We start from the raw sequence: 17,997 nt of genomic DNA on the forward strand, positions 1-17,997 counted from the left end.
AAACTCCGAGTCCTCTGAGGCAGAAGGGCTCAGCTGTGTGATTCTGGCAGCTGATTTCGATCCAGACCTCCTCCCTACCAGTCTCCCAGTGGGCAGGCTAGGGGCAGACTGTCTATGTGCCAGGCAGGGATCTATTTTGGGAGGTGACCTGAGCCCTTTGCCATCCTGTTGCCTCCTGACCACCCCCACTTAGGAAAGTCATCGCGCTGGAAAGTGATCCCGCTTTAGCAGTGGCCAGTGGGGTTGTGGGATTTCCAGCCTGTTCCTTGTCACTGTGCTACCAGACTCTGGCACTTGTCCCCATGCAGCCACATGGGGACCTCGTGGGCTCCCATCTGTCCAGTGAGAAGGCAGATCACTCAAGAGACTGTGCATGCCTCTTTAGGGGACAAATCTGCCCTGGTCCTGTCAGCAGGACAGAGTAGAGAGAACCACTTCCAGACCTTACTAGGCTTATAGGTCATGGAAAGAGGACGAGACTACCTATCCCAAGGTCAAGGAGACTGGACACACTGTTGTCCAAACTGGAGAGTTGAAAGAGAAGTAGGGAAGGTAAAGATCAGAGGACTGGCAAGCTAGGCCGTAAGACGTGCAGGTCTTCCCCCCGACCCCTGACAAAATGAGTCACTGTGAAAACAAAGGGGTAGGTGCTTCCCTTTGTTAAAGCAGCTAGGATGTCTCAGGTTGCCGTGTAGTTAAGAAAGCGCAGTGTCGCAGGAGGGCACACCTACGATGTACACATTGTAGGAAAAGTCTATAGGATGCTGCTTGGAAGCCAATGGCCACCCGGGACACTGAAGGAGAGCAGAGCAAGCAGAGGGACTTTCAGTGCTGAGGTGTCTTTCATAAAGCCAAGGAGAGAAGGTGACTGGGGCATTGCAAGGTCGCTCCCTAGTAGGTGGGAAGATGAGACAGGGCCCAAACAGCAGTGGGTCTGCCACTCTCCCTCAACGCGGCCCTGTCCTTGTGAACATAGCAATGGCAACACAGTCTCAAACAGGAGCGGGCCTCATTGGTTCAACATTTGGCAAGGCATTCTGTTCTCCTTTTCCTGGGTGACCCTAGTGACATCCTACTACTGGAAAAAAAAATTTAAAAGAAAAAACCTGTTAGTGAGATTTCAACCCAAAGATCGAAACTAATGTTTACTCGTGCCCACTTCTCCAACCTATCATTTCTAGCTTGAGGCTCTGATAACAGAAATGGAAATGATCACAGGCCAGAGGAGTGCTCCCTGCCTTGTGCTGCGCTCCCTGCCTTGTGCTGCTCTGGGCATCTTCATACTGACCTTCTATATCCTATCCAGGGTTTTGATGAGTCAGAAGAAATTCAGAAGAAAAAGGGATTGTGAAAGTCATGACAAGGGAGACAGGAGTAGATAAAGATGTCTGGCCATGTGGGGTGGGTAGTGGCGGCACACACCTTCAATCCCAGCACTAGGGAGGCAGAGGCAGGCGGATCTTTGTGAATTGAAGGCCAGCCTGGTCTATAAAAGCTAGTTCCAGGACAGGCTCCAAAGCTACACAGAGAAACCGTGTTTAGGGGCAGGGGTGTCTGGCCTCAAGCAAGCCTGATGATCATCTTTGCTTCCCAGAATAAATGGGCCATCTAGACTGCCCCAATGGGTAAAGTAGAACAGGTGGATAGAAGACGTGGGGAGGACTACCCCATTGGAGAATGTTCTGACAGCGTTTAGAAGCTCCACGGTCAAGAACATTGCACAGGAGCTTTCTGCACTAAATTCCATAATGTCTTCCAATTGGAATCCCAGGCTATGCTAATTACTTAAGGGGTCTCGCCATGTTTAATTCAGTGGTCTACAAGCGGTGGGAAAGGTGAATGGGTTATAAGCAGGGAGCTTGCAGAGAGCGGAGAAGAGGGATCCATGAGTCTGCCTTGGAAAAATAGCAAGTAAACACGACACACAGAAAGCAGGGGAAATTCAAGCACCAGAATTTCTGCCCTCCTTACATCTTCCACGCCTCTCCCCTTCGCTGACCTTGACCATTTGCTGCTGCTGCAGCTGAGCCCTGGGCAACAGGACTCTCTCCTCCGCACGCCTGAAAGGAGGTCAGCCGGCAAAGGGCACAGGCGCTCGTTGGCACAGGGGGCTGGGCACAGTCAGGAGCAGAGAGCATCCCGGCCCTGGGTTGGAAAGCATGGCTTGTCACAGTTCCCATCAGAATGGGTATTTTGTTGAAAGCAGAAAAGCATTTGTCTTTCCACCCAGTGCCACTGTGGATTCCAGGCAAGGCAGCAGATAGCACCAGGAGCCTAGCATGCCCCCAGGGGCTTTGGACCAGAAAAAGACTGCCCTCCCTGCCCACCCCTCCTCCCTGGTCCCACCTAGGGAGCCCATCTTAGACCTGGCTCTGGGGAAGGAAGGGCTTTCCTGTCACATTCTTTTCAGCTGTCCTAGAACCAACCCGATTGTAGATGACACTCCCTCCAGCTTCACCAGGGGCTGCTTTCAGCTCATCCTGGGATTGCGTAATTATGGTGATTACAGCTCATGGCTTTTTCCCTCTTCATCTTTTGCTTTCAAATTCGTTGAGGCCTCTCATTAAACATGGCGATCCTGAGAAAGTCAGCAAAGTTTTAACAAGATTTTTTTTTAACGCAGAAGAAAGCTCAGACAGGGTTGGTGATTGTTATGTTCTCAGATGTTCCTTTAAATCCCTGAGCAGGAGCAGCAGGGGGCCTTGACCTAGGAGGTATGGGGCGGGGAGATTCAGGGATCCAGGGGCACCTGCCTCCAATCGTCATCTCTCCCACAAACAGTAGGCTCGTAGACCCTCCATGTCTTGTTGAACACACAGACTAGCCAGCGAGAACCAAAAGCACAACCCTGTAGTCTGCAGGTAGAGTTGGTACTGGGTGATAGCTACGATATGGTTCCAGAGCATCCATAAAGAACATGAAGAGGAGGCAACCATTATTCTATGTGGGTGATCATGACCAGAGGTCATATACTTGGTGGAGGTTTCCTTGGTAATGATACAGAGCTTCAGAGCCCATCATTTGCTAGTCCTCAATCATAGTTCTCTTGACTAATTCCTAGGTCTGTAGGACCACCAAGGAGTATGGGTTGGGCGGTAACCACCAGGGCCCCTGGCCTGCCTTTCAGTAGCTTCTTCCAGGTGTGGTACCTGGTTCCCGCTAGGACCGTGAGCTCCAGAGATGGCAAGGACTGGCTGGTGAGGTGCGTCTTGCCAGCAGGAGAGTATCTTTGGCCCCAGGCTGGGCCCTCTCACCTGGCTTCTCTGAACCTCTCAGCCTGCTCCTGTTCCTACCCACTTACCTCTTCGGGTGTCCCTAACTAGAGGAGGGGCTGGGTTGCGACGAAGCTGCAGTAACTACCTAGGATTGAATGGCAGAAGCGTGGCCACACGCTCAGCCTGCAGTCTCTTTCCTCCCACAGTTGACCTGCTTGTTTCTTCCCCCAGAGCCTCCTCCCTTTAGTGCTTACAGGAATTCAGAGACAGAAGTGAGTCAGAAGCAGGCAGCCACAATGGAACCCCCACTCACTTGCTCTACCCGATACTGGTTGTAAGAGCTTGGAAGAGTCCCTCGTGGACCTGAGGGGCATAACAAACCCTGCCTCACAGAGCAGAGGTCGGCACTAAATGAGACTATGATAGTGACAGCTGCCATTGCCTGGGAACTCACGGCGTTAAATTAACCCTGTCAGGCTGGGCATTGCTTGAGATGGACTTTGGTTCTCTCCTCCAACTCTACCCCTGTGTTGGGTGACCATGAGAAGATAGTCTAAGCCTCAGTTTCTCGCTCTGTAAAAGAGAATAGTAAGAGATGAAGTATAAATTCTACACACAGCACACTGTTTGCAGCCTACGCATTTGACAACTATTTAGTAGTATTTGTCAAGAATCGCAGCCTTAGTTCTCCGTTTACTGTCTTATGTCATTTGCAACAGCATTCTGTGAGGTAGGTATCTATTGATTTTATAGTTGGGGGGGGAAGTGGCACTGTATGCAAGGTGCATTTCCTACAGTGGCTGGCATGGTAACAGCTCAGTGCATGGGAGCTTTTATTACTGGCCTACTTTAAACTTAGCTCAGATCATCTGCCTTCCTGGGGAATGGAGAGGGACAATGGCACGTGACCTATTTCCTGTGGCTCTTAAGGGCTTCCCAGGAAGCCTTGGAGCTATGAGTCTCATCAACCCAAGAGGTAGGAAGGGCCACAGTTAAAACGTTGCTGCGTGGCCGAGACCTGGCCTCAGGACTGCCACCGAGGCCCAGGACCTTCAAATGCCTCCTAGTCCAGACACAGACCAGGAATGGTTTTATCCCCTAGAAACTTGTAAAATCTAGTCCTCTGAGCATAGCCCTCCCAGCCGCATTTCCAGAGCAACTCACCTCTCAGCTGCTTGTCTGCCTGGACCCACCCTGAGCAATACAACCGCACACCAAGGCCAGTTGCTCCATCTGCCAGATAAACAGCGGTTTCTATTTTTTTAAAGCACTCATTATACAGCAAGGCTGTTGGAAGACTCAGAAGCCAGTGGCAGGGAAAGCTCCAAAACATCTCCATAAACCAGGTCCCCGGGGTGTGGGCGCCTACTGCTTGTAGCGTTGGTAGAAACAGGGGTGACACAAATGGATTGTCCCGAGGAGAATTTGTTTTATATGCGTCCGAAGGCCGAGGCTTCAAGTCTGCCATGTTGTCAAATGTTGGCACGGTTGGAAGCTGATGTAAAAATCTCTGCCATTAACCTCATAGCTGCTTATGTATCTTGCATGAGATGCTTATGTGAATGCCTGCCCTGTGGACATGCGCGCGGGTGTACACGGCTGCACATACATGTGACCGGGAGTGTACCCAGGTGTGTGCGCTGCTTTTTTGACACACACCCAGGTGTTCGGCGTATGGTTCATGTGTCACCATACGCTGCAGGCCTGCATGCGCCTGTGCATGGGCTGCATGGCTGTCTCGGCTGTATGCGCGTCTGGGCAGGGGCTCCTCTAAAGCCGCAGGTCTTCACGGTTTCAGCTGGATGAGTTATTCTTCACTTCCCTTCCCCCAAACACAATTGCCTAGTGCTGCTGGCGCCGCGTCAGAATGGCCGCCGCGTTTCACCCCCGAGGTGGCTTCCTTCCAGCAGTGGGTGAGTGATCCCGGTGTCTGTACACTCTCTAACCTTGGGGATCCTTCTGCATAGACAGTGTCCACAGTCCAGCAGAGACAATCTGTCTGTCTGCCTGTGGCCTTGGCTCTGCTCAGAGCTCCTGTCCTCATGCGTTGGTCTTACGGACAATCAGTGGCACCTATTTCTTGGAATCCCTGTTTTTGACATCTGTAGCTTTTTTTTTCTTCCTAAGAAACAAGGAGTTGAGTATCCCAGACATGATGCCAACATGAGTCCTTTGTCCTGGAGGCAATGCACAAACACCGTCCTGGGTAGTGATCCTACAGTTCATGTCTCAGGGTACCCACATCCAACAACTTCCTGGGTGTTTTCAGGTCCAATTGCAGTGACTTGAGGTTTCCTCTTCAAAATAAGACTTTCAGAACCCTTCCCTTAGCAATCCTGGGACTGAATCCTCAGGAAAACCCAAACCTTCCTAGTCCTGTATAAGAGAAGAGTCTGCAGGGAAAGAGAAGTAGGAAGGTTCTTGGAAGCTAGGAATTTCAATGGTGTTTGGTCCTGTCCAGATGACACTTGAGAATGCTGCTTAGCCTATCCCTTTTCCAGGTTAAGAAAGCCCAGATGCCTAGCTCATACAGTGCAGAATTGCAGTCAAGGTGGTAGAGAGGGACGGGAAAGGAACTACCTGCTTTTCGTATGCCTCCAAGTAGACACGGGTATTCATGAAGTATCCTGCTTTGGGGAGGCAGGGGGCAGGGGGTAAATCAGGAAATTGTCTCCCTGCCTGCTGGGCTCTGCCTTAGGAAATATAGTTAGGGACACCAGCCAGTGTGCAGGAGATAAGTGCCTTTGGGTAAATAGCACTGAAGTCTTCACAGGTCCCCAGGAGAATCTCATACTGCCGAGCAAGCGACTTCTTCTGTTGGCTTGTCCATAATATCAAATTACTAAGCTTTAGCTGCAAGCACCCTGTAGTCATAGCCGAGGGTGACTTGAACTTCCCTGTTGGAAAAACAGGAGCATCCAGTTGTTGCCAATAGCAACACAGTCATCTCCCTGTTTTCTTGAGTCTTTGGCCTTTTCCTAATTTGGAGTAAACCAAAGCTTAGATCTCCGTGTACATTGGGGGGGGGGGGGAGAAGAGCATGAGGCAGACGTTGTGCAGGCCTCCAGGCAGGTATGCTACTGGAGGGCTTTGCAAGTGAAACGACCCCTCCCCTCCCTTCCCGAGACCACCAAAAAGTTCCTACCAGCTGAAGGGTGGACTGAAGGTGGAAAGGGCAGGTGGCTCCACTGGAGTGAGAGGAAGTAGCGACCGAAGGCCCTATAGACGCGGGGGGGGGGGGGGTGCACACAGCTCGGAAAGCAGGCCAGAGAGTCCAAGCCTGGGCATCCTGCCACCAGTACAGGGCGCAGCTGTTGCGTTTGCATCTCTCCTGGCATCCCTGCCTGGTGCCAGCTTAGTCTCTCTGCAGCTGGAGGGATGTGGAAGAGGGTCTCTCGTGGCTCACCCAAACCTACTGGCAAAGGTTAGCTCTGCAAAGATAGCCAAAGAAATGAGGAGGCAGGAGCCAAGGAGCATGGTCACCATCCAGGGAGGGTTCCCTAGCCTGTCTAGGCTACTCCAAATTGGGCACTTGGTCCATAATGACTTGGAATAAGGTCATTTCTAACAGGAGCTAAGTCCACTCTGCCTGACCCATCTTAGAAAAGGCCAGTGTCACATCCGCTTCTATCCTTGAGGTCACCACAGGAGAGCTTAAAGGTACTAGTAACACACAGCCACAAACACAATGACGGCATCATCTGGTGTGTCCAGAATCCATTGCTGTAGATTTATACATACCAACCCGTGCCCAGCTACACCCCAGCTCAGTGCAGTTGGCAAAGGTACCTTTTGCCAGGCTTACCAGTCACCAAGGGATACCTCCCTGTCACACAACTCCCAGATCTAGAAAGCAGAAGCCCCTGAGCACAGCAGAAAGTGTTTGAAATGGGCTCGAGTATATTCAAGGAAAAGCACCCTGTACTGCCCAGAAAGCGGGTCCAGTTAAGTATGGAGGTGTGCCAAGTGCCCAGTACCCGAGTGTTCCCATCTGCCTCCTCCCTTGAGATATGGCCGTGTGCCGAGTAGATGGGTGGTTCCTGAGGCCGACCCCCTTGGCTCTGCTGCCCTGTGACTGTCTGCTCTCAGGAAAATCTCTCCATCTCTCCTGGAGTCTCCTTCCTCATCCATTACATGATGATAAAGAATTACCTAACCTGTGAAGATGCTGTGGGCATTTGTCCAGGTGTCTGTCAAATGCCTAGGGGTCTGACGTTTGCCATTGGGGGCAGCTGCTGCTAACTGTCTAATAACCTGGGTCTGTAGTGATGAGCCCCGTTCCATCCTGCCTCCACGAAGGCCTGGGCAACTGGAAAAGTTTGCTTGCAAAGAGAGGTCCATGAGCTATAGTTGCCACCTAATGGGTGAAGAATTAGAATATCCAAAGAGAAAGGCCCTGGGATGTCAAGAGAGTGGTTGCCTATTTCCATTCATCCGGCTAGGGTAGCTGGCAGCTCCTCTTGCCTAAATTTAAATTTCAAACAAAAACAAAGGAAAATTATCTGAAAACAGTCCTGGTGTTCAAATGATGAACAGACTCCATAGCCCCTCACTAACCATGCGCCCACCAACACCTACCTATGTCACCACGTGTGGCATGAGGTGCTGCTTTCGTGGGTTTTATCTTGATTTTTACTTTATAAAGCAGATTCAGGATCAGGCCTAAGCTAAATATATACTACTTTTCGGCTGTAAGTTTTTGTTACTAGTTTGAGTTTCACCTACGCCTGTGGGTTTTTTTTTAAATATACATACCTTCTTATATAATATTCAAATAGAATATTTTAGAACAGATCAAGATGCCCTTCAACCCCCGAGAGAGATCAGAAAGCTCGGTGAGAGCCTTGGAGGGATCAGCCCCCAGGAATCTTGCCATAGGGTTCCTACTCTACAGTGACAGGGTGGAACAGCCTAGAAATACCGTCTTCCTATCAGGCTGCTCTGTCTGGCCCCACTGTGGGTGTAGTCCGGCAGTCCTCAGTACATCCCATTACCTGTATTTTCCATTTCCCCAGCCCCACTTCCCATAGCCGAGAACAGGTTAAGAAAAGAGGGGCAGCTGAAGATACTTTGAAACTAGTCTAAGTACAGAATCTTCTATTGACCCCTGACAGAGCTCCTCAGACACCTGAACCATCCCAAGAAGTAGCCTTCTCCCTCTCCACTTTCAAATACCGCTGGGAAAGGCGATGTCGTAGGATTCCTTATACTTTCTATCCAAATCCTTCCTGTGCCTTACTCCGTGCTGGCAAAGCACCAGGAGTTCTGCTCCCCAGGGAAAGACCTGGTGAAGTTAGACAGGCCCTCACCAGGACCCCTAGGCTTTGAACCTGGCTTGTGGCTTTCCAACTGCTTTTCTTGACCCACCTCTCCCCATTCACTGAGCTTGTCAGTGTACAGACATCCCCTGTGAACTTGAACATCACACTCCTCGAAAGGACAGCCCATCTCTGGGCTGGTGTGCCCAATTCGGCAGAACACTACGTTTCATTAGCAAGGATGAAAAACGCCTGGTGTCACACCAAGGGGTTCGGCAGGGATCAATGGAAGCCAGAAATAGCGCCCCAAATTGGTCCTGCCCAGTGGGACCCCGAGTCTCTCCCAGGTGGGAGGAGGGAGGATTCAGTTTCTAGAATGGCAAAGGCGGACCCAGCAACTAACAAAGAAAACGGAGTAGAAAGTCGGTGATGAGACAGCTGGGATATTTTTTTTCTCCCTAATCTTATTTCTTGTGGTTTCCCCCTTAAATTATGGTTGTATATAGTAAAATGCAGATCTGAAATATAAGGTTCTATGAATTTGACAAAAAATACGCTCATGTAACCTACACCCCACCATCCTACAAAAGTCCCTTATATCCCCTTTCCCGCCAATGCCACTCCTCTCTCCCAGGGCCAGACAAACCCCGCTGGAGCCTAGATTTTGATTTGATCACTACTGCAGACATCTAACTTTTTAGTCCTAGATCATGTGAGACGATCAGCCAGAGAATCCTATCAGCTCAAATGTCCATATTCCCTTACATTAAAAAGGGTGACCCCCCCACCCCCACCCTGAGACCCTAGTGACTGGCCCTGCCCTCCCTGGTATGGCCTGTGACACCCGCCCCTAGCTTCCCTCTGAGCCACGGCTCTCCTCTCAGCCAATGGGTTTCTTAGCCTCAGTCTCCCAGGTAAGTACGGGACAAACGCTCGTGGCCATGGGGTCATGCATGCTTTGTCGGTTACGATCTCCAAGTGTGATGCCCAGAGCCTCGGCATGTCCCGCAGCATGTTGGCTCTTCCTCCAGCACCGCACAAAAGGGAGCTATGCCTTTTGTGCATTTTTTTTCAGAAACAAAAGGATTCCCATAACATCTTCCAGGCTTCTAGCCACCTCAAGGGCCACAGAGATGAAATCATGGCTTGGGGGCAGGGGGGGGGGGGCTGAATGTATGGGTGTTTGTGACCTAAGCATCGAGTCCCTGATCCCGGAAGTTTAAGCATCCTGAGTTCTCCTGGGCTATACTTTGCCAAGTGTGTGGAAGGCGAGAGGTGCTCTGCCTGTGTGCCAAGCTCTGGTGTCTCTGGAATGTACCTTCCGCAGTCCAGTTCTTAATCCCTGTATGCTTCCCTCATTTGGGCAAAGGCTGCCTGCTGATAGCATTTGCAGTTGCCCTCTGTTGCTTCACTCAGCTGCACCAAGGCCTCAAGCTGAGCTGGTGCCACAGCCCAATCCTACCTGACAGGCACTGAGGAACACCACACATTCACACCCCCCAAACACTGCTGCCTCTGTAGCTCTATAGGTGCCAGGCACGGGCAGAATGATCCCTCCCCTTCTCTCAGAATTGTCCAAGCTGGAGGCAGGGATGGGAGAAAAGCAGAGGAAGGAGAGAGCCCCACAGGGTACAGGAGGAGGCTCTGGATGGAGTAGGTGCCTGAAGCAACCTGCAAGCCCACTGGGCATAGCCTCTGGGGCAGTTCACCTCAGAGCACAGACAGCTTCGCCTGGAGGATTTCACTTTGATCCCTGAACACCACAGGAATCTCTGCTCTTCAGAAGGCAGGCTGCTGCTGAGTCAGGGGGAATCTCACAATTTCTTCCCCAAAGCCCCTGGTCAGGCATCCAGCCCTGCCTGGCTCCTGTGTGATTAACTTTCTTTCAGCCCATAGCCCTGCCTCGCTCACTCGGACGATGGTGTGGCGGGTGGGTTGCAGCTAGACCTGCTCCGCTGAGCAGAATGCCTGCCAAACCATCTCCCAAGTGAACCTTCCTGACCTCCATCTTGAGCATCAGAGCTAGCACTCAGTAAATGTGTGAGCTCTGCAGTAAGAAAGGGACCCAAAGGCCACACACCACCACCTGGATGCTGAGAGACTGGTACTGTTTCCAGAAGATCCTGGGCCGCTTAGCTACCTGCTTCATCCCTGAAGTCCCCAGAAATGGGAGAAGTGGGGGAGAGGGGTGGGGCACACTATTGGCAGGCTGGCCATGGGTCCTTGGAGTCAGAGCTATGAGGCTGAGTCTTTGGCAGGAAGAGATTAATTATCACCTCCAAATCCAGCCTGGCTCTTTTTGCAGAACTGGGAAAGGTGAAGGGTGGAGGAGCCTCAGGGCTAAAATCACTCAGAACAATCCTCTAGGGAAAAAAAAAAAAACTCTCTAGCCTACCACAACCCACAGTGCCTCTGTAGCCCAAATGATCTCACTAATGAAGATGGAACCACAGCAAGGGTTTGGGCAACTGGCAAACTTCACCGCCTTTGTCTCTGAGCTTTTAAACCACACATTGGTGACATTTTTAGTTCGATCTAGGGATTTTTTTTTTCCACATGTATCAGTTAAATTTAGATATCCAAGTACACAATGTTTAATTTGGGGTCCCGGTAGAGGAAGGGTAGAAGAGGAGGAGCCGGACTGAGTGTGTGGTTACTGCAGCGCTAGGCTGCACCTTTCATATGAGCAGGGGAACACAGGTGACAGGAAGTAATATCGTCACCCCAGAAGGCCCTTAGACTCACATTTGTCCAGAAAGGAGTCTCTACACAGTCCTATAATTCTTGCCTTTATGCCTACGCCGGGAAGACACATGCCCAAATGAATCAGCAGGGAAGGTAAATGTTCCCCGGCCCATGTGAGAAAGGACGCCCCGGAGAGTGAGAGCCAGCCTGGGCTGGAGGCCTTGGAAGCAGTGTCTGTCTTCTAAGGGGCACTGTAGCGCTGGCCCTGCTGCAAAAGGCCTGGTCATCCTTCCGGTGATTCTCAGACTGGCATAGGATGGGCTGGGGAGATAGCTAGGCACATAACATGCTTGCCACACAAGCACGAGAGCATGAGTTTGATACCCAAAGTACCTACATAAAAAGCTGGATGTGGGTATAATCCCAGCACCAGGGATGAACAGAGGCAGATCCCTGCAGCTCCTTGGCCAGCCAACCCAGGCTACTCAGGGGAGCCCAGGCCAATGAGAAACCATGTCTCAAAAACAAAGATGGACGACTGCCGCCTCAGAAATGACACCCGAGGTTGTACCTACCTGTGCACACAGACAGACACACCAGCACAGGAACCCTCAAAGGTTTTTTTAAATCTGATTGAAAAGGCTTTAGCCTAGTATAAACATAGCTTGCTGCAGGCTAAGTTTAGTGCATCTGAAGATTGAGATAAGGTTGTTGATGGGGAAGAGTGTGTGTGTGTGTGTGTGTGTGTGTGTGTGTGTGTGTGTGTGTATGTGTTTGCATGTGATTTTAAGATAGGGGAGAAAGGAAGGGAAGGGAAAAAGAAGTAGATAAAGAGTTTTCTGACAGCTCCTGGGGGCAATTCCATTTCTGGACAAGCCTTCCTCTACACCAGCGCAGTCTCAGCTAGGTTGACTGTGTCCCTCCAAGAGAGCTAAGCCAAATGGTACACAGCCCTGGATCCTGGCGCTCCAAGCTCTTGTTCGTTGATTAGACCTGCCCATTATCCATCAATTCATCAATCAGCAGGTTTATTGAGTGCCCTACTAGGCTTCACCAACCAGATCAATTTTTTTTAATTACATCCAGCTTCCACACAGTCAAGCCCAGTAAACAAAATGAGCCCTCACACCCCGCTTGGAAATGCACGAGAAACGGTTGGCCCGTGCACTCTCTCACTGCCAAACTCCACAGCCCTTGCTGATGGGGGTTCATCTGCTGCCCTCTGCAGATGGCCATGGTGTCGCTGACCCACTGTCAATAGCAGGGCGGCCTTTGATGTTTTCCCAGACATGGTGATCAATGTGTTCCCAGTCCCGCCACCCTCTTCTCTGAGACCCCTGTCCAATAATATGAATTTCTAAAAAGGGTGCCCAGGGAGCGAGTAGGAACTATGTCAAGGGAAACAAGTAGAGTGGTCAAGCCTCATTCACCCATGGGCCTCCTCGGGCTGTTCAGAGCACAGGCTCCTCAGCCATGGCAAGAGACCACGTAGACAACTAGACTGTGCCAGGCCTCTGTGCCTCACCATCCTGCTTATTCTTTGATTCTGAAAATAACAGTCACATAGGATTTAAGAGTTCATAGACTTCCTGGTTCAGGGTCGTCACACTTGGCCACTGAGCACTACCACGGAGAATCAGGGTCCTAAGTGTGGCAGGAGTGCACCTTTCCTGTCACCTCCAGAGAACCCTGAAGGTCCCAGTCACGTTTACAGTCACAGCACCGGGGCCCAGAGTCCCCAAATCCTATCTCAAACCTTCAAGTAGGATTCACAGTTTTCAGAATCCCCGTGACAAATTAATTCCTTACTTTCCAATCACCAGATCTGTAGTCACCATCTATTGGTGTCAACCCACCCTTCCTGACCTCAGACCTCCCCAGCACACCGTTTCCTTCCACACTAGAGTAAAACCAAGTTCAAGGGCAGCCCATGGGTATTAAAGGATCTGAGGGCCTTAATGCCTAGGCTTTGGTAAGTAAAACTCCCATACCCCAGCTGGAGTGCTAGCCATATACACTTACTCCCTTAACCTGCCCAAAGTCCTGTTTGTTTTTTCCAGTTGTCCTTAGCTGGGGCTTCCTTCCCTAGAGATCCCCTATTAACATGATCAGCTGGGTTGGGTGGTTGAGCGGTTTGGCCAGAGTGACTCCTACAACGATTAATTCACCTGTTTGGCTCTCTGTCTCTGTCTGTGTGTCTGCACACCTGTGCGTGCTCTGTGTCGGCTCTCTCTGCAGGGAAAGTCGCTGGCGGGCAAGCGCCTCACGGGCCTGATGCAATCCTCCTGACTGTCCCCACCCCAGGGCCTGGGCCTGCAGAGCACCCGGGCAGGCGGCGCTCCACGTCCAACGACAGAGCTTCCTTGCGGGGAGATTTGGTCACTGTGAAGGAGAAAGAGTGAGGGCCACGGATTGCAATGGTGGGGAGACGCGGTGGGTGAATGGGGAAGACCAGGCAGAAAGAGTAGCGGTGCTGGGCCAGCCAGGGAGAGGCCCCGTTGATGCCTCTCTCGTGTACAGTCTCACGTCAACGCTTATTCTCTCCAAGGGCCCATTTCTAACTTGGCCAGGGGATGTTTCGTGGGGCCTGACTACCACTTGAGATGTTAAACCTCACCTGTCCAGTCGTCTGGGAAACCATGGCTTTCAGCAAACTTCAGAGGGATGAGCGGACCCGGGCACATAGTATTACGCATCACCTCCATAGTCTCTCTGTTGCACTCACTGCCTCCTGCCTTCCCCCAACTGGTAGCCACCCAGGTGTAGTGGACGGACGACAGACACTGCTTTCACAAAAATGTCAAACGTCACACCTTCAGCACCTGGCACTCCAAGTTCTTTCCACCCTGAGACCAAATTTAAAGGAAGTCTCTGTGGGTGTGGTGGCCACCCACAGGTCCCCTCAAATGTCCAAGGGTCCAGTGCAGACGATGGAGTGTGTTGCTCAGCCACTGAAGGTTCTGGTGACAAATCTTAAAAATATGATTTCTCCTTGTCTAATGGTTTTGCCCCTTGCACCTTGGTTTGTTCCCTCATGTTTTACTCGAAATAAACGTGGCCATAAACTCAGGGGCCATTGGGCTTCTCCCCACCGGTAGCCCAAGTTCCTGGAGGTGGATGGACTGTGGGGCTAGCACCAGGCCTGGCCAGACTCTTGGTGGGTTAAGGTTCAGCTGTTCCTGAAGCTAAAACACGATATGCACAATGGCAGGACTGGGCCAGAGCCACAGGTTCCCTTTCTCGACCTCATTCTGAGGGCCCAGCCAAAGCACCCTGTTAAACGTAGCCAATCATCTAGCTAAGAGCAAACTGTGTAAGACCCTGCAAAAGATCTGTCTTCTTCCTGTGTGTCAGAACAACCATTTGCCAACCTGGCTGTGAAGTCATGCCCAGAAAGCGCCACGTCAGGTCCTGAACGCATAGGGGGTGCTTAGCAAATGGTAGGTAGCACAGGTGTCAATTCTTGTGGTTGCCACAAGCCCTCAGACACTGCTGTAGTAAGCAACATGCTTTTAAAGTCAAACACGGCCTCCCACACACCTTCCCTGCCAATACCTGTTTGTTGGCCCCTTCTTTCGATCTATTTTGGCCATAGGTGAAAACTCTTCCTTGGGACTATATAAACAGGGAGGGAGGGAGGGAAGGAAGGAAGGAAGGAAGGAAGGAAGGAAGGAAGGAAGGAAGGAAGGAAGGAAGGAAGGCAGGCTTGTGAAAGCAAGCTCACCAGCTGGTGACCAAAGGCACAAGTGTTTGTTCAGTCCCAGCCTCCTGGGTGCACCATGTGACCCATCCACCTAGCCCCCACCCGCAAAACCTGCCCATACCTGCTTCTACACAACAACCAGATCCACAAGCCTTCTGTCCATCCATCACAGGGGAACCACCACGGGCACTTAGATCCCACCCTCTAAGATTCCTAACCCCCACTTCTGTCTCCCATTCCTCCTTTTCTCCTTGAGATATGGTAGAAATCAGAAGGGGCCTCCCAAGGCGACTGTAAACACTCAGACTCTAGTCAGCTGCTCCCACCGAGCCTGGCACTTTGTAAATAGTAGGTGATCCCATGAGTAATAAGTGAAAGAAGGGAAGCCACAACCCGAGTAATGGAGTCTTCTAACTCTTCCTCTCTAGTTCTTTAAAAAAAAAAAAAAATCCTCTACACAGAACCCTTCAGCTTCTGAACAAAATTGTAGTCCAAGTTCATCTCCACTCAAAATTGCCCAAAGGAAACTCTTGCCTACCAAGGGTCCGTAGGCTGTCCTGACACCAAGATATCTGATGTTCTCAAACAATGGGTACATCTGTGCCCTCAGCCATCCAGGACAAGGATTCTGGCTGCGTCCTGCCCCTTCCATGAACTCCAGAACACATGCTAAGCCAGGCTACATCCTGGATAAGGCCGACTTCTTGTCTGTGGCTTTTGTGCCCCTTTTTCTGCCCCAATTCTTGTCCGCTGTTTCTACATTATGCAACCAGAAAACTGATCCGGCTCTGGAGGTCGCCACATGGCCTACCCAGAGCCAGGTATACTCTAGTCCTGAGCGGAATGGGAGGCAAGCTTCTAAACACCCTCAGAGGACAGAAGAGAGGAGTGTCAGCAGGTCAATAGCGCCACGGACGGACACTTCAGATGGATTCCAGCCTGGAGCAATAAGCCCCCCAACACCACACCTCATATCACGACAGGGGTGACCTCAGTGTGTGGCCACTATGATGTGTTCCTTAGTAGATCAGGCAAGGAGCTAAGGAAATAAAACAAAGCCGCTCAACTCAAGTTGACAAACCTAAGTCAGTTTGATATGCAAAGATTTGAAAAATTGGGTATAAACCAGCTTCCCTTTGACCTGGTACACACAGACAAAAAATCTATATGTTTGGTAATCATTTTTTCAGCAAAGCAGATTCCTCCCTCCACCCCATCCTGGCCCCCAGAAGCCTGCTGGGCTCTCCTAACCCAATATGGTCTCTGAGATGAGACTCTACCCCATGATGACTTGTGGAGAAAATAACATTTTGGCAACTTCCCCAATCTCAGTCCGTGAGACACCTATGGCCAAGGCAGGGGACAAAAGCTGAAATAAGGTTTCCCTGCATGAGAAGAACAGAGCTGGGAGATTGTACACCTAAATGCCCAGCTCACTGCAACACCAGCCTGGCCCAGGTAGGCAGGAGAAACCACCTGCCAGTCTAGAAAGTAGCATGGCAATTGTCATTCCCCCTGGCAAGCTATTGCTGTGCCCCAGAAACAAAGGGAGGTCCAACCCAAAGTACAGTTAGTGAAGTGTATTACACGCTTGCCCACAGCTCAGTAGCTAGGTACCAGGCTAGTACCCAGGAAGGGCCTCCTACAACGTAAGTTGCTGCTTGGACTAGCCAGACTCATGGGATGTGCCCAACAGGATTCCTGGGATGTTCAAACTACCTCACCAACAGGATATAGAACCAGGAGCCTGGCCCCCTTGCTTGTTGTGCAAGTTGGTGTGTTTTCCTGAAATGTGTCCTCCTGTTCTGTTCTACATGTGTGGGCTTCAGAAGACAGCACCTAGAAGCCTTTTCCACAAGTGGGAAAGAATCAGAGGCTGTCCATCTTTGGGCCCTGGGGAATTTATTGGAGGAAAAAGTTTCAACAAGGTACAGGAAGTGGGGAAGCCCAGGGCTGGGGTGAAATAGCATGTCACCAGCCTCTTAAAAGGACCTGGCTGAGATGAATATGTGGCAAGGACCGTGGGATAGTTGGAGCAGTGGTCAAATAAACTGCTAATAACTTACCACCAGACCCTCTAAAAAGAGGCCTGTGCTCATGTAACCATGGCAACAGCAGATGCCAGCAACTTACTCATTAGTGCCACCCAGTGATAAGGCCTCCCCTGGGCAAGACCCAGGGGCCATCTAGTAGCAAAGTAGCAAATGTAGCAATAAGAGACAGGGACCCTGGGGTGGCAGGATCCAGATAACTGGGGCTCAGCCTTCCCCAAGCCACAGTGAGGGGGCAGAACCAGCTGCCATCAGCTGTCCAGGTGGGGGAGCCCTGCCCACACTCAGGGTCCCTGTTCTATAGCCTACGACTATTCACCGCATGACCACAGACGTCGGAATGGCCTCCTAGTAGTGCATGTGGTTCTCATTAGTTTATTTTTCTGGAATTTGGGGACTGGACCCCAGGACCAAACATGCTGGAAACGGTCTAAAAATAAACAACTACTTGAACCCACTACAATCCAGTTAACTATGTGTGGCTCTTTGGTTTGGGGGTTCCATGGGCAGAATGCACCTCTAGAACAACAACAAAAAAAAAAAAAGGTACCTACTGTTTCCTTTGGCCCATCACTACCTACCGCCCTCACCACCACACACAAATACGTTTATCTGTTTCCCTCTCCTGGGGACACCAGAGCAAGAGAGGAAAAAGCAGATGGTCCCAGTAGCTTGGGATCTCAGTGTCACCAAAAGGCTGCAGCCACAGTCTCTGCCAGGGTACCTTCCTTTAGGTGGTCACGTTGCCCTGATGTCTGTACGCAGGAGTGACCCTGTTAAATAAAGTCTGAGAACCAAAGTCTGCCATATACAGACTGTCTCTTACAGGGAGTCTTGGTTTCCTGAGCGACAGACAATCTCATTTCCCCACCACTGCCTAAGCAGCGGGACACCTGGAGCCTGAAAATCAGGCTGTGGCAAAGAGGATGGGGGAAAAAAGTCACGAGGGCCCTGTGATAATGAGGAGGCTGGCTCCTCGCAGCACGCCTCAGAGGCAGAAATTTTGCTCCTGAAAGTAGGAGTGATCTCAGAGATGTGGGAATGGGTCGCCAGTCACATCTTTGTCTCTCAGGGCCAGGGCCGGC

The 17,997-nt window shown here is 51.0% G+C and overlaps 1 protein-coding gene across 1 annotated transcript in view; it reads left to right on the forward strand.

Moving 5' to 3' along the window:
- The window catches only part of Rgs6 (regulator of G protein signaling 6), a 645,208-nt gene extending 627,839 nt beyond the window's left edge, over nt 1-17,369 (forward strand). The window contains exons 16-17 of the mRNA XM_050164594.1: nt 5,062-5,128; nt 13,397-17,369. Of these exons, the coding sequence (XP_050020551.1) occupies nt 5,062-5,128; nt 13,397-13,560 (231 nt within the window). The 3' untranslated portion in view covers nt 13,561-17,369. The remainder of the gene's footprint in view (nt 1-5,061; nt 5,129-13,396) is intronic.
- Nucleotides 17,370-17,997: the final 628 nt, after the last annotated feature.

This window comes from Alexandromys fortis, unplaced genomic scaffold (assembly GCF_014885135.2).
Source record: "Alexandromys fortis isolate MF-2015 unplaced genomic scaffold, M_Fortis_MF-2015_v1.1 scaffold_159, whole genome shotgun sequence".
Lineage (NCBI taxonomy): Eukaryota > Metazoa > Chordata > Mammalia > Rodentia > Cricetidae > Alexandromys > Alexandromys fortis.